The 22,461-nt window shown below is 38.9% G+C and overlaps 1 protein-coding gene across 1 annotated transcript in view; it reads right to left on the reverse strand.

The window, feature by feature from the left end:
* COG5 (component of oligomeric golgi complex 5) overlaps positions 1 to 22,461 on the reverse strand; it is a 230,955-nt gene that overhangs the window by 204,560 nt on the left and 3,934 nt on the right. The window contains exons 2-5 of the mRNA XM_004602261.3: positions 20,791 to 20,930; positions 14,277 to 14,334; positions 9,586 to 9,640; positions 9,262 to 9,331 (exon numbers count right to left, since the gene is read on the reverse strand). Of these exons, the coding sequence (XP_004602318.2) occupies positions 9,262 to 9,331; positions 9,586 to 9,640; positions 14,277 to 14,334; positions 20,791 to 20,930 (323 nt within the window). The remainder of the gene's footprint in view (positions 1 to 9,261; positions 9,332 to 9,585; positions 9,641 to 14,276; positions 14,335 to 20,790; positions 20,931 to 22,461) is intronic.

Raw genomic sequence — 22,461 nt, forward strand, 5'->3', positions numbered from 1 at the left:
TCTTTGCTCACTTACTTTCACTCTAGAGAAGTCTGTGCTCTTGAACACATTTTCCTTCTTTCTCTCCTTTTACATCTTTCTAAACAAGTTTCAACCATAAAAACTATCTTGATCCACAGAAAGAAAGAGAGAGAAGAGAGGGGGAGAGAGTTTAACACATGATTTTTTCCTTTTTTTCCAGCATTTTGTCAAACTTTCTTAAATAGATCATTTCAAGGTTAGAAAATCATATTAATAATTTTCTGTTGAAAGTCCAGTGGCAGAGTATAATGCTTTGAACTAGTGAGGGCCTAGGTTTGATCCCTACCAAAAAAAAAAAAAAACTAACCTAATAAAACCTCACCTTTTAGTTGAAAAGCTAAAAAATGTATATGATGACTTAAAATAAGTTAAAAAGATAAACATTTAAGTGATAGATGTGAATTATATTTCAAAGTTGTTAAAAAAATTAACTTCATAATTAAAAATATTTAAAAATTACAAAGTTTGAAGGTTAAGAAGTCATTTTCTTATATAATTTTAACATTTAAAAATACAAGTGTTCTATGTAAGGAATAATAAGCTCTTCAAAATTTCTTTCTGAAAAACTCTGAGGCAGTTCATAAGCAAACAATGTTACTAAAATGAGCTAAGATAGAAATGATTCTTGGGGTGATAATTAAATTCAACTCATGTATTCATGTATATAGATGAAGTAAAAAAGCTTCTGCTTGGAAAAGAAAGGTTTTCTGCAAAGAGAGGGAAATGGGGATAAAAAGCAAAAGAATTAAATATAAAAGAACCTTCTTCTAATTGAGGGTACAATCAACAGGAATTTTTACCTTCAAGGCCAAAACAACTTTATAGCTATTTCTTGCTCTCTTAAACCACATGCATTTAAATGAACTAGAAGCTCAAAGATAAAAAGATTAAACAGGAACATTAAAGTTTCCTCACTGTTTAAGATAGAATTGGCTAGACAAAATGAACAGAATAAAAACAGTTAAAATATAAATAAGCTTCCATAGAGAACACAGACTTCAAAACAGTCTGAAAGACAACAAATTTCTAGGATAAACTTCCTTTCAGACCAGGAAGAATTATTAAAGATATACTTAGCCACATCTCTTTTCCTTTCCTTCCATTCCTTTCTTTTTTCATAATAGTTTGGACAGTTATTCAACTTAGCTGTCACTATAATATTATATTTTTCACAAGACTGCAGATAATTAGGCCTTTTTCTTCAAGGTAAGCCGGGGGGGGGGGGGGGAGGGATAGGAGGAGGGCAGTACTTGGGCTACTCCTGGCTCTGTGCTCAGGTTTCTGGCAGTACTCAAGGGATAATATGCCATGCGGGAATGCATGGCAAGGTAAAACCTTTAATCCCTGTACTATTCCTTCAACCTTAAGGCTACTATTTAATAAGAAGAATAAAAGGTATTCTGGCCTTTCCATTGTTATAACTATAAAAATTGTAAACATTCACAGCTGCGGAAATAGTGCAGAAGATAAGAAACTCATCTTACATGTTACATGCAGCTGACCCTAGTTCAAGTCTCCAAAACCACATATGGGCTCCTGAGCACCACCAGAGGTCACTGTTGGAATAGTCACAAGCCCTCTGCCCTCCCTCATCCCCCCAAATATACATTTAATAAAGAAAAGTCACAGTTTCACAGAATTATACCATCTTAGAACTAGAAGAGAATGTACAGCTCTAGTACAATATATCATTCAAAAAATACGCTGTATCATTACTACCCCATCAGCAAAAATTGAAATTATGTGAAATAAAGAATAATTTTATTGTTATTTTATATTGTTATAAAACAATAAAGTGTTTTATATATATATACATATATATATAGAGAGAGGATGATTTGGTAGAGATATATATATTTCTACCAAATCAACCCATGTGCACCTTAAACTTAGTGTTAAATTTGAACTATATCCCTCTAAAACTAAGGAGAAAGATACTAAAGTATGCTCTTTTTTTTTTTTTAATTTTTTATTGAATCACCATGTGGAAAGTTACAAACTTTTCAGGTTTAAATCTCAGTTATACAATGCTCAAATACCCATCCCTTCACCAGTGCTCATATTCCACCACCAAGAATCCCAGTATAGCTCCACCCCGCCCCCCCACACCCCTAACCCCCCCACCCTTAGCCCCCCCCCCGCCTGTGTAACTAATAAATTTCACTTTACTTTCACTTTGATTAAGTATGCTCATTTTCATGCAACTAGTTAAAGAAGAACAGCTGTCAGCCCTATAACTCCCAGTCCAGTGCTCTTCACCTATACTTTTGTGTATGTGCTTTTTCAGCCTGAATTTTCTATTTCTTCACTTCAAAGCAAGCTTCTAGAAAACAGAAAGTACATTTTCTACTTTATATATTCTACAGACTCAAAAGAAAATACAAAATTTAGAGAAAGAAATCCTGTTTGGGGGCCAGAGAGATAGTGAAGGAGATGCAAGTGCCCAACCCCAATTCAAATCCCTGGCATCACCACCAAGATTAAGTATTGAGCAGAGGGCCAGGAACAGTCCCTGAAAATGGCCACTTGCACCCGAACTATCCATCATCCCCCTCCACATAAAGGAAATCCTGTTTCAGTCTTAATACTTATATATTAGTTATATATGCACCTCTAGCAAGAAAATTTATTCACTCATAAAATAATAAATATGTAAATTCTAGGGGCTGGAGCGATAGCACAGCGGGTAGGGCATTTGCCTTGCATGCAGCCGACCTGGGTTTGATTCCCAGCATCCCATATGGTCCCCTGAGCACTGCCAGGAGTAATTCCTGAGTTCATGAGCCAGAAATAACCCCTGTGCATAGCCGGGTGTGACCCAAAAAGCAAAAAAATAAATAAATAAAAATGTAAATTCTAAACATAATTATTATATAAACTGACAGAAATCTTTTACACATTAAAAGTACTGCATAAATACAATTTTTTAAAATCATTAATATCTGACTAAGTGGTAAAAATAAATATGACTCTTAAAACAGAGGGCCCAGAGGAATAACACCATGACTAAAGCAACAGCCTTACAAGTATCTGGCCATAAGATCAAATCCCCAGAGCCCCACATGTCCCCAGCATGAGCTGGGAGCTCTGCTATGTAAGCCTGGCAACTCTGCTTGTTCATTATGATCACTGAGGTCTGCTCTATGTAGATACAGTGCTCAAAGTGCTTACAAGTTTGAGTTGTGGTGTCTGCTGAGGTTCAGTCTCTGGAAGACTATTAGTTCTGGATAACTGTGCTAATGTCAATATTCCTATGCTTGTACTGGTGAAGGGACTAGTGCTGAAACATTATATGCCTGAAACTCAATCATGGATATCCTTGTAATTTTATGGTGACTAAATTTTTTTAATTCCTACATTCTCAGATACATAAATGCTTTCCAGATTAATAATGCAAAAGTTAATTTCCATCCTATATTCAAAGGACCAGAATATTTTATAACACTCCATTTTATTATGAAGTGTATCACTGTATCACTGTCATCCCATTGCTCATCGATTTGCTCGAGTGGGCACCAGTATTGTCTCTATAGTGAGACTTGTTACTGTTTTTGGCATATCAAAAACAACACGGGTAGCCTGCCAGGCTCTGCCATGCGGGCAAGATACTCTCAGTAGCTTGTCGGGCTCTCCAAGAGGGACCGAAGAATCAAACCTGGGTTGGCCACGTGCAAAGCAAATGCCCTATGCACTGTGCTGAACAAGCCTATAAAAATGTATGTGTAGGGCTGGAGCAATAGCACAGCAGGTAGGGCATCTGCCTTGCATGCAGCCAACCCAGGTTCAATTCCCAGCATTCCATGTGGTCCCCTGAGCACCACCAGGAGTAATTCCTGAGTGTACAGCCAGGAGTAACCCCTGTGCATCGCCAGGTGTGACCCCAAAAGCAAAAAAAAAAAAGTATGTCTATTTTTCTTAGTTAGAAATTCCACTTTCACATGTTAATCTACTCTTTCGGTAAAAAAGCTTAGTACCATCTTATTAAGTTTAGTACCATGACTTTGAAACTCAAATGTGAACATTATACCCCAAAAAAATATTCTAACAAACAGTATTTAAACTTCAACTATAGGAGGTGATGTTTTAGCATATATTTTACCATAAAGTAAAATATTATCTCCCTAGAAAGACTTACAATGCTCTGAGCCCTGGTGGTGCCCACGCCCTTTTCAGAAAATTAACTTGGGAAAGTGCTAATGCACAGTCTGGTTTACCATATTTCAGTTCATTAAGACCTAAATGGGATCAGAGAGACAATACAGGGGTTAAGAAAGGCACTTGCCTTATGCATGGCCAACCCAGGTTCAATCCCAGCACAATATATATGGTCCAAGTACCATCAAGGGGTCACTACAAAGGACAGAGCCAGGAGAACTGCCTGGCATGGGCACAACACCATTTGAAAAAAAAAAAAAACTTTGATATATTGCAACATAAGACACGAAATCGGGGAACAACAACAGCCTATAAGAAGTCTTACAAAGTCTGGCACCAGTGTCAATGATACTGTTGCACAGAATTGCCCTTATTTATAACTGAATCTCTTTATAAACATGTGCTCAGAACAAAGAGGAGTATATGCAGTGTCCATAAGCAGTAGCCTTGGAACAAGAGAAGCAAAAGTAAGAGTAAACAAGTAACCTAAAAGCAAAATCAGATCAGTTCATAGCAATAGCAAGAAAAAGCATCAGATAGATATGAAGGTCTACATCTTTATATCTGAGTTAAAAAGAAAGGGAGAGTATGAGGTGGCTGCTGTAATTCAAGCAATGTTTCACTGTTCCATAACATCTTTTTAGCTGTTGGCATCATTCCCTATGTATATGCTTTAAATGGCTATAACCTGAAAATATCTCCTCCATCATTTGAAAAACACTAAGATACTCAAACTCTTCCCACATGCTCTATATCTCAAATTGTTGTACAAGAACACTGAAAGAAAACTAAATACAATTCACATACTGTTCAGCTACATGCTATATTCTGTGTATATGCATATAAGACAACTGAACATAGACAAAAAATAATCAATTAATTTGTTTTGTTTTGGGGTCATACCTGCTGTGCTCAGGGCTCACTCGTGACTTTGCACTTAGAGATCACACTGATGATGCTAGTGTGGACCATATGTGGTACCAGAAATCAAATCAGATACAAGGTAAGCAACTTAACCCCTATGCTATTCTCTGGCTCCTGACTGATTTCTTAAACATTCAATACATTTAAGTGCCTGGTACATGACAAGACACTATGCAAAGGCCAGAGAATCGATTATCAATGTTATTATAGTCCACAAGGAGCTTATGAGGAAAGAAAAGGTTAGGTAGAGATACCTTAAGGCAAATATTTACACGGTATAAAAGAAGCAAATAAAACACGAACAAGGATCAGCCTACTCTGACAGAAAGGACAGAAAACTCCATAATAGAGCTGATATGAACGCATGTAATGACTTCCCCACTTACTATTACAATATGAAACTCTAGTACTCAAAAGGGTGGCAGTGGACTAATTCAGACTTCAAAACCAACTGTGAAAAATTGAGACACCAGAGATAAACCTTCATATATAAAGGCAGTTAGTTATTAATGACAAAGTGCATTAAACAGAAGGGAAAGCTTTTCAACAAATAGTGCTAGGAAAACTGGATCACCACATGCAAAAAACTGAAATCAGACTCCTAATTCACACCATATAATAAAAGTTTGGCTGGATCCCTTTTAAGGTGTCTTTCTTAAGATTGACCAAAATGTTTAGAACTGGACTCTGGCATGACTAACACTCTATAAACCAACAAATAAAACATCAGTTTAATGGTATTCCCAAAAGTCAAATTGTTAGATAAATTGGAAGAACGAAAAGATCCAAATAAAATTTCTGGAGATGAAAACTAAAATGGGCTAAAATGAAAAATATACTGAATTAGACAAGTTTCAAATTAGACATTACATACAGAAGAAAGGATTCATGAAACTGGAGACAAAGCAATAGAAAAAAACTGGGGATAGCAAAAGTGTCCAATGACCTTAAATACCTAATACACCTAATATAACATAGAATACCTAATATGTTTATAATTATAGTCTGAAAAACAATGAAGAACAAAAAAATATTTTATGAAATACAGGCCATAAATTTCCTATATTTGGTGAAAAATTTAAACCTGGAAGTTTATTAAATAGCAAACATACACACGTGTGTGTGCATGCACATGTGTGTGCACGTGTGCACAGGCATATACACAAATATGTGTCTGTGTACACACATACAATATACACAAACACACACAAAAGTACCCTTGGCACACCATAATCTAATTGCTCAAAATCCTATATGTAAAGTGGTCTAATATCACTAGAAAATATACTGAGAAATTAAAATGTTCACTGTACAACCCAGAGCAAAGCAGTAAAATTTTTAAGATGAGAAGGACTAATCATGAGGCTCAGTAGTGAGCATCTGTATGCGTCCCCCTCCCCAAAAAGCTCTATCAAATAAACCAACAGAGGAACAAAAATATTCAACCCTGAAAGACCTCACTCATATAAAGAATCAAAACAAGGGAATAGATAATATCCAATGAAAACAAATCCTTACACTTTGAGGACAGACTTGTTATCAAGAAAGAGTGTGTGGGTGGAGGGAAAGGGGTCTATCAACACCAGCAGGAAGACACTGGCACTTTGGTGGCAGGTGTGGTGCTGTAATATTCACATTCTCATAACCAAAGAAAAAAAAGAGAAAAACTGAATTGGAGAAGATAGCACAGGGTTTGGGCCTGCCTACACATGGGACCAATGCACTTGGATCACAACCACTGCCTATGGTTCTCCAGGCACAATCAGGAGTGACCCCTGAATACATCCAGGTGTAGCCTAAGAAAACCCAAAAGAAAACAAGAAAAAAAAAAAGTAAAAGTAACAGAATAGGAAACTTTCAATGTTTCCATTTATAAAACAATGTATTACAGCCGAGAATGTAAAAATGCATGAAAAGCACTACACTGCTAACAATCACTAAAAAGATCTTTATCACAAAATACTATAATCATTCATCTAGCTCTGCTATTCCACTATCAGCTATTCAACAGAAGATGCCTCCAGCACCAGAACCTTTTATCTGTGTCTAGAAGCGACTAAGATTCGACAAGGTTAAGAACTAAGAAATACACCGTGATTATAAGTGATTGGCAAAAATCTAGTTTACAACAGATATACAGTAAACTGTGTTATTAAAGGTAAGCAGTACAGAAATAGTTGTAAATAAAATGACTGCATGTAAGTTTCAGCACAAGAGTATAGACAGAACAATGAGAATTAAGAAAACAAATGGGGAAGGGATAGAGGACTGGTGGAAAAAATGGAAAAGATGACCAAGAGGAAAGGAAGGTGCTATTAATAAATGACATATACAAGGGGGAAAAGACAAGTTGGTATCAGGTCACAAGATTGTAGTAACAAAACAATAAGGAGAATGAAGGGAATAAATAAAAGTGAAACAGAGGACCATGGAGAGAGCTGAATGGGCTTAAGTGCCTGCATGACATGAGCTCCCCACCCCAACATGGTCAGATATGGTCCTAGTGACCCCAGGAGGCACTGCAGCCTTGGTCCAGGCACTGAACTGCCAGGTCCCCATATCCAGGTCAATGGCTGCCTTGGGTGGCCACACACACTCCCACACACTACTTGGAAAGCCAAATCTATTTTTGGTACTGGAGATCAAACCCAAGGTGTCACACAGGTAAACATCACCCCAAATTGTCTATGCCTTTGTAAAATGCAGTGCAAACGTGACTTCCCAGTAAAATAATCCAAAAATGAGGAAAAGCTGTGTATATATAACACAATTCATAGCAGAAGTACCTAAGCTTATGGAAAGTCTGGGCCAACCCATATATCTAACATAGTCAATTCATTTTTGATCATTACAAAATCTTATACTTCAATATAAAATTTTATGTTTCATGTTTCTTTTTAAAACTAGAAAAATCACAACCTCTAGTCAAAAACTGAATTTTCTAGATAACACATAAGCTTTACAACTAATAAAGATTTACTTATAGAACAAGTTACATTTGATCACAGTAGACTGTGAGCATACAATAAATATTAGGTTTCCTCCTGTTCTCTATTGAAAATTAATTTTGAATTATCCAAAGTTAGTAAGTGATCATACATTGCAAAAAAAAAAAAACAATTCACTTGGGGTCAAAGCGATAGTACAGCGGGTAGGGCATTTGCTTTGTATACAGCTGACCCGGGTTGGACCCCGGCCATTCCATATGGTACCCCAAACAATGCCAGGAGTAATTCCTGAGTGCTGAACCACAAGTAATCCCTGTGCATTACCTGTTTTGACCCAAAAAGCCAAAAAAAAATTTTTTTTCACTTGACTAGTTTAGATTTCTATTACTTAACAAGGTATTTTAAAACTCTGTTAACTTTTCTATTTCATATTTCCTTATATGTCCTCAGGAATCATACTCTTGAAATCTGTCCACGTTTGAAAATAAATAATGAGAGCCTCTCCGCAGCTGCACAAGCGTGAATCCAGACCCAGCAAAACCTCTTTCGGCATGGGCAACTCCTCGCAGAATGTCTCCAGCCTGAGAACTAAGCCTCGGCCCCGTGCCCTCCCAGGAGGGGAAAGGTATTTCTCTCTCTCGCCTCTTTCTCTCCGGGGATGAAGGGCGCGGTGGCCGCCATATTAAGACGACCACAGATTGGGTTTTCAAGCCTGCAATTATCTAATATCTGGAAGAAATCTCCCTGGACTTCTTGTTAAAGTACAGAAATTCAAAACCGCGCGGCCGCAGTAGAAGAAGACCTTATTTGTCTTCACAGTAGGTCTGAATCTAGTGGGGTACTCCTAACAACAATAGTGAGGTTTGTGTTGAAATATTGAATGTAACCTAAGTAAACAGAATGTAAAATGAAACGTATCAGTTACAAGGTAGGGGATGAGGGGGCGGGATGGGAGGTGTACTGTGTGGGGTTTTTTTTTTTGGTGGTGGTATATGGGCACTGGTGAAGTGATGGTTGTTTCAGCATTCTATAACTGAGACCTAAGCCTGAAAGCATTGTAATCTTCCACACGGTGATTTAATGAAATAAAATTAAAAATAAATAAATAAATAAATAAAATAAAATAAAAAAATAAAAATAAAAACATCCGCTCAAAATAAATAAATAAATAAATAAATAATGAAGCGTAAAGAAATAAATAATGAGAACCTACCTGAAGTCTTGCTAGTTGTGCAGTACGAGACACTATTTTGTTATATGGCTCAACAATTTTTGCTTTCATCCTAAAGGAAGGCAAAATAGAGAAGAGGAATAATAAAATCTTCAAAATATTAGAAAATAAAAATAGGGGTTAGAGCCATAGCATAGTGGCCAACGTGGGCTCAACCCAGCATCCCCCAAGCATCACCAAGAGTAATTCCTGAGTGCAGAGCCAGGAATAATGACTAAGCAACAACAGGAATGGCCCAAAAAGCAAAGAAAAAAAAAAGCATAAGACATCTTCTTTCCAATTATTTACAAAATGAACAAACAGTACCTATCAACAGCTGCTTGTAAAGCACCAATTCTTGTCTGCATCATCTGAAGAACACCTGGGAAAACATGACAGCTTATATTAACAAACTTACAAAGCTCAAGAAAGTAAAAAATTTCAAAAAATATATACAGAGATTTCAAAATTTTTTTTCCTACCACCAATCCAAGGAACCAGTGACTCTTCCCTCTAGTACTACCAAAGCTTCTATTTGTGCCCCTTCAATACTTATACCAATAAAGATGTCTGACAAGAGATGGGGTAAGGGAATAAAAAGTTTTGGAACTAGATTAGTGAGACTCACACAATGTATACGGGTAAGGCGTTTGCCTTGCACACGGCCGACCCGGGTTCGATTCCTCCGTCCCTCTCAGAGAGCCCGACAAGCTACCAAGAGTATCCCACCCACGCCGCAGAGCCTGGCAAGCTCCCTGTAGCGTATCTGATATGCTAAAAACAGTAACAAATAGTCTCACAATGGAGACGTTACTGGTATCCACTCAAGCAAATCGATGAACAATGGGATGACAGTGCTACAGAATATCACTGAATTACATATTGTGAAAAGGTCAAAATGAAAAATTTGTTAAAGGTACTGTATTGCAATTCCCTAGGGAAGACAGCATGATCTTTAAAAGTTCAAATTTAGGCAGACTGGAGAGAAAGTACAGTATGTTTGGTGCTTGCCTCACACAAAGATGACTTAGGTCAGATTTCAGCACCAAATAAAATGGTCCCCAAGCACTACTAGAAGTATCACTGTCACTGTCACTGTCATCCCGTTGCACATCAACTTGAGCGGGCACCAGTAACGTCTCCATTGTGAGACTTGTTATTACTGTTTTTGGCATATTGAATACACCACAGGTAGTTTGCCAGGCTCTGCCGTGTGGGCGAGATACTCTCAGTAGCTTGACGGGCTCTCTGAGAGGGGTGGGAAGGAATCAAACCCGGGTCAGCCACATGCATAGCAAATGCCTTACCTGCTGTTCTATTGCTCCTAGAAGTATAACAGGGCTTAAAGACTAAATGTTTCTCCAAATTCTTTTTAGTTGTGTAGATGAAACTGTAGACTTTAGTTTTATTAATAAAAGAGTAATGGAGAAACTGGAAGAATTTAGCAGAGGAATGTTTGGTTCACTTTGGAGTCCTACCCAGCAGTGCACAGGCTACTTCCGGCTCTGTGCTTGGTCCGAGCAGCAGACCCTGTGCCAGGGATTGAACACAAAACTTCTGCAGGCAAAGCAGTTCAGCCCACTGAAGCTACTTCTCTGACCAATGAACAGATATTTACAAAACTGTGTTTGATCACTATGACTTTATAGTATAGTTTCAAGTTAGGTAATGAGATACTCCCTAGTTTCTTATTTTTCAGTATGGCTTTGGCTATTTGGGATCTATCGGTGATGGAATATAACCCAACTATGAATAACTTTGTAATTCATGGTGCATTAATAAAATAAAATTGGGGGTAAAAAACTGTGGCAACATTTCTAAGAAGATAGATCTTAAATTTTTCTATCATAATGCTTAAAATCAGTCTATTCTGTACTACATATGTTATTGTTTTGAGCTCCATTCTTTAAAACTCAAGTATTTATAATCAAACAAGTCATACTCTGAAGTACAATATTTAAATAAATTTAAATATAAAATGCTCTCAAATACTAGATGAAGGAATGTTAGATAGGTTTATCTATCAACACATAAATATGTTTTAGACCCATTTTAATAGAGTCATCTCTGAACCCAAGGCTTTCTATTTTTCTGCTGGTCTTATTATCATTTACTGACCTTAAATGAACTCTAAGAATGAACTACCCACAAAAATTACCACCACTTTCTTATATCTTATTTTCCCCACAGTCCACTCTCAACAATATTCCATCACCGATCCCACCGCCAGTGTCAACTTCCCTACACCAGTTGTCCCAGAGTCCCTCTAAAGTCTACAGTTTCATCCACAGTTATTGGCCAAGGAAATCTCCAAATTCTATTATCAGTTGTCTTTTTTTTTTTGGATGGGTAATAATTAGAAGAGCATACCGGTGAAGTGCAGGGGGTCACTCACAGCAGTGCTCAGGGAAGGTCCAAGGGATTAAAAGGGGAGCTTCTATATTCATACCGTGCACCCCAGCCCTCTCTCCACTTCTTAGTTGTGTCTTCTATCTTGTTGGGACCATCAAACTCATAACACCATTAAGTCACTCCCTGCTAAAACATGATTTTTCTCAACATTCTCAAGTGATCATACTCCCTAGCTTTATCCTATTCTGTTCATTGTTCCCACTCCTCTGTAGATCTCTATGCTCGGGGAGGGCCCCAGACAATAATAATTTAATAACTGACTTCGTTTGGGGCTACACCAGGGCTTTCTCCTGCTTCTGTGCTCAGGGATCACTCTTGGCATGGTCACAGGACCATGGAAATCAAACATATCAGCCACATGGAAGGCCCTACCTGATCTACTATCTCTCTGGCCTCTGTAAGATTTAATCCTCAGGGGCTGGAGGGATAGCACAGCGGGTAGGGCGTTTGCCTTGCACGAGGCCGACCCGGGTTCAAATCCCAGCATCCCATATGGTCCCCTGAGCACCGCCAGGGGTGATTCCTGAGTGCATGAGCCAGGAGTGACCCCTGTGCATCGCCAGGTGTGACCCAAAAAACAAAAAACAAACAAACAAAAAAAAGATTTAATCCTCAGTCACGTTCTCTACTTACAATTTCTTAGAGATTTGATTCAATACCAGTGCTTTACATACTACCTGCTCAATAAAACTCTGACTTTACAGATACACTAAAGTTATATAGACACATGTATATTTTCTTTACATCCACCTATGTATACATAAACAGAAACAAAATCTCCAGCTCTGAACTATCCACTGTAAGTTTTAAGATACTACAGTTAACTTCTACGCCATCTTCCACAATTTTTGTTATGACCATAATCATAATCTTTTCCCTCATCTCTCCAATTTTTCAGAACTTTCTCTCATCTTTCTTCTTTCCCCCCTTTTCCTCACCACCCCCCATCCTCTAATTTGGTAGAAACTTTTAATGCTATGGGGGCCGGAGCGATAGCACAGCGGGTAGGGCGTTTGCCTTGCACACGGCCGACCCGGGTTCGATCCCCGGCATCCCATATGGTCCCCCAAGCACTGCCAGGAGCAATTCCTGAGTGTAAAGCCAGGAGTAACCCCTGAGCATCGCTGGGTGTGACCCAAAAAGAAAAAAAAAAAAACTTTTAATGCTCAGCTTCTAGAATGGGACCCCTGATTTTACTTTTGCCTTCCTAGAGAGCCACCAGGACAAACTCTTTTACAGCACTCATCTTATCATATAGAATCTCTAATTAAAATGCTCGTACTTGCATTTAAAATGCAATCAAACCTCCTTTCCAAGAATTTTGTCTCCAAGTCTTCCTCACTAAAACCAGTCACACTGATCTTTTTATACCCCCTCAATGATGCCCATCTGCTTTCCGCCTTCCTATTGACTGATCCCACAACTTACAAATCTCTTCTCAGATCTTCATAGGGTGACACTTTCCCATTATACAAATCTCAACTCCACTGCCATTTCCTGGAAAAGACTTTCCAGATCATCCTAGCTAAGCGACTCCCTTTCCTTCACACCATTTCCTTGTCGGATTTAATATATGAAGTTTCCTATTTGTATAGACTTGGTGACCCCGAGTATCACCACCAAGGTAGCCTAGTGGTCCCCAGTACCACAGGCCTGAATCCTTGGGCCCTCACATTGAGCCATTAGACCTGATTGGCTGAGTATCCCTGGGAAAAGCCCCAAGTCCCATGAGCATTGCTTGAGACTCCCCCAAAGAAAAACCCTACAGTAATATTTCATAATCACAAGACAGAACTTAATTTAACTGAGAATTAAAAATGTATAACTAATTTAAGCAAACAGAAATAAGAGGGTTCATAAAAATAAAAGTAGCCTATTACTATGTTATCAATTCTTAAAGTTTCAAAGAAAGGCAAAAATCACAAATTCAAAAACACTTTAACTATTACTCACCTATACTGAAGTTGATGTTTGTTGTTTAAACTAACATTTATGAAAGCACTATCTATGTATCAGGCATTGTTCTAAATAATGTGCTAACTCATTTGATCCTACCCATGTCAGTACATATCAGTATTTCTATTTTATAGACAGGAAAACTGAAGTCTAGGAAAGTGTGGTAGCTTGCCCAAATTCAGACACCTAACAAGTAGTAAAGCAGCAATTTCAACCTAGAGAATTAAATTCCACAGTCACCAAGAATGATTCGAAGTGTGCTGAAGACTAACCACACACTGCTACTTACATACTATCTGGCTGCTTTCACTCCACAATAACAGACTGTAGCAGCTGCAACAGTTATACCAGTCTAGTTTGCAAGTTCTGATCCTTGCCATCTGATCCTTTGCCACATCGTTCCTAACAGAAAGTTTGCCCATGTCCAGCCTAGCTCTATATAATTTGCAATATATTTTTCTTTAGGAAAGAAGAGCTCACATCCAGGTGTGCTCAAGGCTCACTTCTGGCTCTGTGCTCAGGGGTCACTCCTGCCTCGGTCTACACATGGTACTGTGGGATCAAACTTGTGTGGGCAGTATGCAAGGCAAGTGTCTGGCCCACTGTGCTATCATTCCAGTCCCTAATTTGTAATGTCCAATGGAAATTACCTTCCAAAGATTCAATCCCAGTTGCTTGTGCCAGTAAATCTTCATGTCTTGCAACGACCTGAAAATCAAGAACAAATCATTATTTGCTCCAACTGAATATTAAGCTCTCCCCACTTTTTTTTTAACCACAATGTAAAAATGAAAGTCTCAAGTATAGAAAGGGGCAAACACTAGCACAAAAGGAAAGACTACAGTTACAAAGATGCAGTTGAGATGAGTTATTAGCAGCTATATAGACATCTAAAAATTCAATACAGAGACAAAGGATACAGCCTTTCCACTGACTCCTGAGCATTACTAATGAGGTATGCTAGTGAAGATATGTTGAGTGTCGTTTGCTCTGTTCAGATATATAGATATAGCACCTCCCATCTCTTCTTTCTCCCCCCCCCCCCTCAATTTCTTTCCTTCCTTGTCCTGGGAGCAGGATTTTTTTTTCTTTTGCTTTTTGGGTCACACCCAGCAATGCACAGAGGTTACTCCTGGCTCTGCACTCAGGAATTACCCCTGGCGGTGCTCAGGGGACCATATGAGATGCTGGGAATCAAACCCAGGTCAGCCATGTGCAAGGCAAACACCCTAACCGCTGTGCTATCACTCCAGCCCCACTGGGAGCAGAATTTTAGCAGTGGCACAGGAGGTAACAAAAGAACTTCCAAAACTCTGTGTTGCATTTACAGCAGTTCCTTCAACTAAGCCCACCGGCTGCCCATCCAATGGTTCCATAAGCTTCTAATTCTGTATTAAATATGCTTCTGCTTTAAATACCAAGTCATATATTTGCTACACTAAATCCTAATACATAACTAATTCCTAGACAAATGAATGAATAAGGGGGGAAAAAAAAAGTAGTACATCAGGCAATGAAAAATTCTTCAGCACTAAAACACATGAGCTCTCTAGAGGCCGGAGTGATAGCACAGTGGGTAGGGCGTTTGCCTTGCACGCGGCAGACCCTGGTTCAATCCCTGGCATCCCATATGGCCCCCCAAGCACCGCCAGGGGTGATTCCTGAATGCAGAGCCAGGAGTCACCCCTGTGCATCATTAGGTGTGACCCAAAAAAGCAAAAAACAAAAAAACAAAACATGAGCTCTCAAGCCATGAAAAGGCATGGAGGAAATGGAGATGTGTGTATGTTGCTGTGAAAGGACTGATAAGACTTCAAATGATCTGATGTTGATATTCTGGAAAAAGCTAAGGCTTTGGAAACAAAAAAAAAAATCAGTGGTTGCAGTTGAAAGGTATAAGTGAGAAATAAGTGACTTCTACACATGATACTGTAATGGTAGATATGTGTTATTGTCCAACTGCCAAACCCATAGAATATATAATACGAAGAGAAAATTTCAATGTAAACAACAGGCCCTGAGTGACAATGATCAGTCAATTGTGTTTTCATAAAATGCACTATGGGGCTGGAGGGATTGTACAGTAGGTAGAGCACGTGTCCTGCATGTGGCCAACCTGGGTTTAATTCCTGGCACCTGATATGGTCCCACCAAGAGTGATCCCTGAGTGCAGAGTCAGGAATAAACCCTAAGCACCTCTGGCTGAAGGAAAAAAAGTACCACTCCAATGCAGAACATCGATAGTACATGAAATGGTGAGAACAGTGGGTGGTAAATAGAACAGTCATTTCTGCTAATTTTCCTGAAAATCATAAAAGTGCTTTTAAAAAAATCTATTAATTAAAAGAAAGCCAAATTGATTGGACATGGATGAATACCCAGAAGCAGCAGCAGTCTTTTTTGTTGGAAAACTTCAAGTAATGAATCCAGTACGTTTCTATCTGCAATCCAAAATATGAGGCAGCACAAAGATGCACAACACTGTACACAACACTGTACACAACACTGAAACCCCTGGGACGCAAGTCAGCTGAGCTCAGGGCACTCTAGCAGTCATTCTTTACTCAAGACAAAGCCCACTCAGAAGGACTGACATAGGAGCGTTGAAGCCAAGCAGCTTCTTCTTCCCTGACTTACAATTACTCTTCTTACGATATTCCTATTCCTCTTCGCATGTTCAGAGAAAAACCTACACTCTTCGAGTCTGTCTGGGGATTAGAAAGTGCCAGCCAGTAGCAGGAAGAGAGACTCTCCTCCTAAAACACTGGGCACCCAGGCCTGACCTGCCCAGCCCTGCAGAAAAATTCAGTCCTTTATGTCTGCTGAGAGAGATCTGTCATAGATCACAGAACACCTGGCTACAGAAGGCTGAAGTTCAGTAAAAGCACAACAAAGACAGTAAAGGGACATGAACATGCAGCTTTAGGTTGAACAACTCTTTCTGTTTTAGAGATGCATTCAATGGCTCCCGGGACTCTACTCCTGGCTCTGTGCTCCGGGGTGAATCCTCACAGTGCTAAGGGGACCATACGCAGTGCCAGGTATCAAAACAGGCTCAATCACATCAAAGACAAGTAAGTGCATTAACTCCTGTATTATCTCCCTGGCCCTCATGTCAAATCTTTTTTTTTTCTCTTTCTTTTTTGGGCCACACCCTGCAGTATTCAAGGCTTATTCCTGGCTCTAAATTCAAGGATAACTCATGGCAGGCTCTGAGTAACCAGATGGGGTGCTGAGGATTGAACCCAAGTCAGCCACATGCAAGGCAAGCACCGTACCTGCTATACTATCACTCCAGCCGTCTTGTGTTAATTTTTTTCCCTGATGCTAAGATGGCTTCCTAAACTAAACTCATTTCAACCATTTTAGTCCTTCTTCCTTTCTCAATTCATCTTATTTTTCCAAATCCTTGCTCTCTTAGCCACCAACCAGCACGTCACTGAACATGATTGATTGTAACTTGGCTTCCATGTTTCAGAAATAAAATTTTTTTTTAAGATTAAACATGTTCCGCTTTCCGCTGCCGCTGCTGCACAAGCACGATCCCGGAGGCCAACTGAACTACTTTGGACACGAGCAGCTCCCAGAAATGCCTCCAGACTGTGAACTGAGCCACTGCCCCTTGCGGCGCCAGCAGGGAAGGGTTTCTCTCTCCAGGCTTTTCCATCTAATGAGCACCACAAAAGGGAAGTAAAAGCTTGTAGTGATGCAATTTCTGGCAGAATTTTCCCTGGACTTTATACAGAAATCCAAAACAACAGTGGCTGAACAACCTAATATCTCTTAATTGTCTGCAATGTGAAACGGTTCCTTTTTAACAGGTCTGAGTTTGGGGGGGAAACTCCAAACAATATTAATAGTGAGTGTTTTGTTGAAATATTGAAGGTAATCAAAGTAGCAGCCATTTCTTTAGACTGAACTAAGCCATAGCCCCACACCGGCCGAGGAAAGGAAATACCCTTCTTTCTCGGTTCTTTTCCCTTTTGGGGGAGAAACACGGCATGGTGTCTGCCATATTATAATGTTTATTAAGCAGGCAAGAACTTGGTTGCGTGGGAAGGGGGAAAAAAATTATGCACTTGGAACATCAGGATGCTTGGGCAGTCTCAGGCCGGGGCTGATACCAGTGCACGCTACACCGAGATTCCACCCGGGTGGCCACACTTTTGTGAGGCCGCTTTGCTGCTGATCAACCAGAATCCGGAGGCCAACTAGACTACTTTTGGTTCCAGAAACTGCTTGCAGCCATGTCTCTACTCTAGACTGTGAACTAAGTGATAGCCCCACACCGGCCAAGAACGGGAAATATCCTTCTTTCTCGTTTTTTTTTCCCTTGTCGGGCGGCATGGTGTCAGCCATATTATGAGGACTATTAAGCAGGCACGAACTTGGTGGCGCGGAAAGGAGGAAAAAAAAAGAAAGTTATGTACTTGGAACAGTTGGACTTCATATCTCTTCATTCTCAGCAATGAAAACTAATTATCAAATGCTTCCTTGGCAGTAGGACTGTATTTTTTGGGGGGAAACTCCAACAACAATAGTGAATTTTGTGTTGAAATATGAAATGTGATCAAGGTAAAGAGAAAAGGAAGTGAAATTTATCAGTTAAGCAGGCGGGGGTGGGGGGGTGGGAGGTATACTGGGGTTTTTGGTAGTGGAATATGGGCACTGGTGTTTGAGTATCGTAAAACTAAGACATAAGCCTGAGAACTTTGTAACTTTCCACATGGTGATTCAATAAAATAAATTTAAAAAAAAAAAGATTAAACATGTTCCTATGTCTAGACAAAGCTCAATTTTCTAGTCACCAATATGCAAATTAAATTGTTGGCATCAATTTCACAGAATGTCCTAAAGTATTTTATTACCTCAGGCAAAATGGTCAAAAAGGAAAAACTGGCATAATACAACTAGTTTTGAGGCAACCTTGAATTATGCGATCATTTGAGGAAAATGAACTTAACAATGTTCATCAGACCAGGTCTGATTTCTAGTCCCATCTGACATCTTACAACTAATATGTAAGTCATACTTTCCTCACCTAACTCCTCCTCAATAACTTCCTTCTTACTATTACATTTTGAGTATAACATTTCTAAGAATGCTCGGGAAGGCAAAACCTACAACCTTAAGGACAGCTTATTTCCTTTTAATCTTTTTTTTTGGGGGGGGGGTCACACCTGGCAATGCACAGGGGTTACTTCTGGCTCTGCACTAAGGAATTACCCCTGGCGGTGCTCAGGGGACCATATGGGATGCTGGGAATTGAACCCGGGTCAGCAGCGTGCAAGGTAAACGCCCCACCCGCTGTACTATTGCTCCAGCCCCATTTCTTTTTAACCTTAAACCTCCAATTCTGATTGATTCCTGCAGAACCAGGAAGGAAACTATCAAGCAAAAAAGACATAGTTTCAGTTGGTTCTGGCAAAAAGCTACTCCCTGAGAACTGTAATCAGAGCTGAGTACATTCTCCCTTGCTGCATACTTTGTATAATTCTATTTACAGGTATCACTTGCATGTCATTGTTTATTTCTGCCACTGCTCTGTGAGTTTTTGAAGAGCCAGGAAATGTGCTTATTTTCCCATCCTCACAGAATAATGCAAAGTTGGGACAGCCCAAACTATTTTAGGAATAACTGTCAATGGAGAAGGAAAGAAATCAAGAGGGGAAGAAGAGAATGGGAAGTAGTGGGTGAAAAGGCATTAGGGCTTCAGTTATACTGGTGACATGAGTGAGTAGTGTAGCCATATATCCAAAACACAGACTCAACAAAGCTGAAAACATGAGATCTAAGCTGCAACACTGAAACTTTGTAAGAGGCCTATCAAGTTGACAGGCCAGAATCGGGTGGGGGTTGGGGTGGGGAGGGAAAGTGGTGGAGGGAAGTTGACACTTATGGAGGAATTGCCATTGAAATACTAGATTCCTAAAACTCAACTATCAATAACTTGGTAAATCAAGTGCTTTAGTTAAAAAAAAAATAAATAAAAATTAAGACAAAGAAAGAACTGTCAATAAATACTGCACTCTAATTACAAAATTAGAATTTTAGAGTTAAAATGACCTTAGAAAACATCAGTCTTTTCAAGCCTGCTAGCCTTTTAATTATTAAAGAAATTAAGACATAAAAAATGTAACAGACAATGTGTCGTGCTATACTAGATCTAGGTTTCCTGGTAATCCTTCATTTACTCACATAACTGTTCATTTAAATATTAATCACCTATTCAAACGAAAAGGAAATAGTACAATAAAACCACTATGTAAAAATAAAAAAATTATAAAAGAAAGAACAATCCAGATTATCTGCTATAATCACCTCCTTCCCTTATTTACTCCACATCATTTGATACCTGACATAATTTTTAAAACTCATATTTTATTAAGTGATAAGAAAGCTAATAACATCACAGCAAAGAATAGAACCCCTCTAGTTTCCATACAGTGCTCTCTTCACCACAAATACACAGATTTTTCCTTAACTTTAACAGATGTATAATTGGTATTCATAAAATATGAATTATCTATGTAAATACCCAATTTTTTAAATTTATTTCAATTAGTCAGGTGGTCACAATAATGCTTAAATTTTACTATTGATGTACACAGTTACTGTATACCACCATCACCACTACATAAGGAAAAAAAAAAATTATTTACATTGTCTTACTTCCAAAATAGCACTTCCTATTATCTTTACCAAAAATATCCTGTTCTTTGTTCATTGATTTTCAGTACACTTGAATTAAGGCAGTGAAAAAAATAAAAGATTGTGAAGGGATGGGTATATTAGTTTTTCAACTAACAAAAATGCTTATCAAACATATATTTTGAGGGGCTGGAGTGAGAGCATAGCGGGTAGGGCATTTGCCTTGCACACGGCTGACCCGAGTTCGATTCCCAGCATCCCATATGGTCCCCCGAGCACTGCCAGGAGTGATTCCTGAGTGCAAAGCCAGGAGTAACCCCTGAGCATCACCAGGTGTGACCCAAAAAAGGAAAAAAAAAAACATATATTTTGAAAAATCTATTCTTAAAAATAAGTCATACGGTAAATAAACCACAGGATAACATAAATTTTGATTAAAAAATAAAAATGATTAAGGAATGATAAATGTCACATTATTTGAAGTTGCTGTATGACCCAAAAGACTGAAGTTACCTGTAGATGTAGTTCTTTATCTAGCTGACTGATTCCCTGGGCAAGTTTTGCAAGTTGTTCAGCAATAACAGCTTGATGAATAGACTGGGAAGTATAAGTCTTCACATCAAAGTCTTCATTTAAAAAATCACTGTAACATTCTGAGGGATGGGGGAAGATATGGAAATAAGTCCTTCATCATCAATTATCATGCACCAAACCACAGATAGTAATCAAAAGAATAATGATAATCATAATTAGCATACATGAGAGCTTTCTACATACTAGGAGCTTCTATAAATGTTTTCTATGAGAAGTGGGGAAAGGCAATAGCAGAAGACTTATTATTAAAGCAGAAGAATTAATTCACTGAGAGCTTACTTTATGCCAGGTATTGATGGAAGGACTGTATACATATCAAGTCACTCAATCCTCATAGACCCGCTGGACCATCCTTTTCCCCATTTCACAGATGAGGATACAGATACAGGCAGAGCAGGCATCTTGTCCAACATCACTGCCTGAGATCTGAACCCAAAGAGAGTGTAGCTGCAGAGTTCACTTGCTAAATCTGTTGTTTCCAACCACTGTTCTGACATTACTACACTGCTGAAAACTAACTTATCAGTAAGTCAAGAGGAAAATAAAGAATAATATAGGACATAGATAGATAGATAGATAGATAGATAGATAGATAGATAGATAGATAGATAGATTAGATAGACAGACAACATAGTACTTAGAACTTCAACTGCCTATATCCACTAGATGCATAATGAGGGCAAAATCTTTGTTTACTGCCACATTCTAACAAGGGTCTATATACAATGCCCCTCGCCACAGGGCATTGGATAGATTTATATATTAAATAAAAGTGTCAGTCTACTACCAAAAAAATAAAATTAATATTCCTAATTACTCTCAGAATGGTAAAGTGAAGAAAGGAAACTGCTTCTTAGCTCTTAACTCTGAAAACCACAATGCTTTTGAGTTTGCCAAGTACTTCACACAATTATGGGTCCTGTGGCAGACAGCTGCAGATGCTATCCCAAGGATAGTTTAGAGGCAACAAATGCCATCACAGATTTTAAGAAATAGGGGCCACATTGCCCTACTTCTAGAGCAGGCTATGTCTAGAACAAGGCTTCTTAAACTTCTTTTTTTTTTACTGTGGCCCACTTCCAATCCTGTTTCCTTCCTGGGCCCTCCTCCAACATACCAATTGGTCCTGTGCTGTTGGCCTATTTACACAATTTCATCTGCCACTCCTGTGGAATATAATGGGAGTCCAGAAAGCCATATCATGCTGAGATATGCTGGTCTAGATCACAGAATATGCATGTGCAGGTGGGGCAGAATGGGTAAAGAATTAAGAGTTGAGGTTACAAAGGAAAACTGAGGGATGGTTTAAAAAGAAGCTGGTACAATATCAAGGTGTTCAGAGGCTTTCAGATCAAGCAGGAGCACTGTCAGCTTTGTGTATAAGAACAGTAATTCTGGCAGCAACAAGGATAACCAAAAAGGAATCAGTCACACGGCAGTGTGCTGGAACTTGCTCATATTAGATCCTGAGTCCCTAACTGTCATTTTTCAACAATTATTTAAGCCAGCTGCCATCGCAGGTAGGAAACTGAAAGTTCACTATGGTCAGAGTCTTCACACCATGGAATCAGCTATGCTACAAAATTAGGG

The sequence above is a fragment of the Sorex araneus genome, chromosome 1 (assembly GCF_027595985.1).
Source record: "Sorex araneus isolate mSorAra2 chromosome 1, mSorAra2.pri, whole genome shotgun sequence".
NCBI lineage: Eukaryota > Metazoa > Chordata > Mammalia > Eulipotyphla > Soricidae > Sorex > Sorex araneus.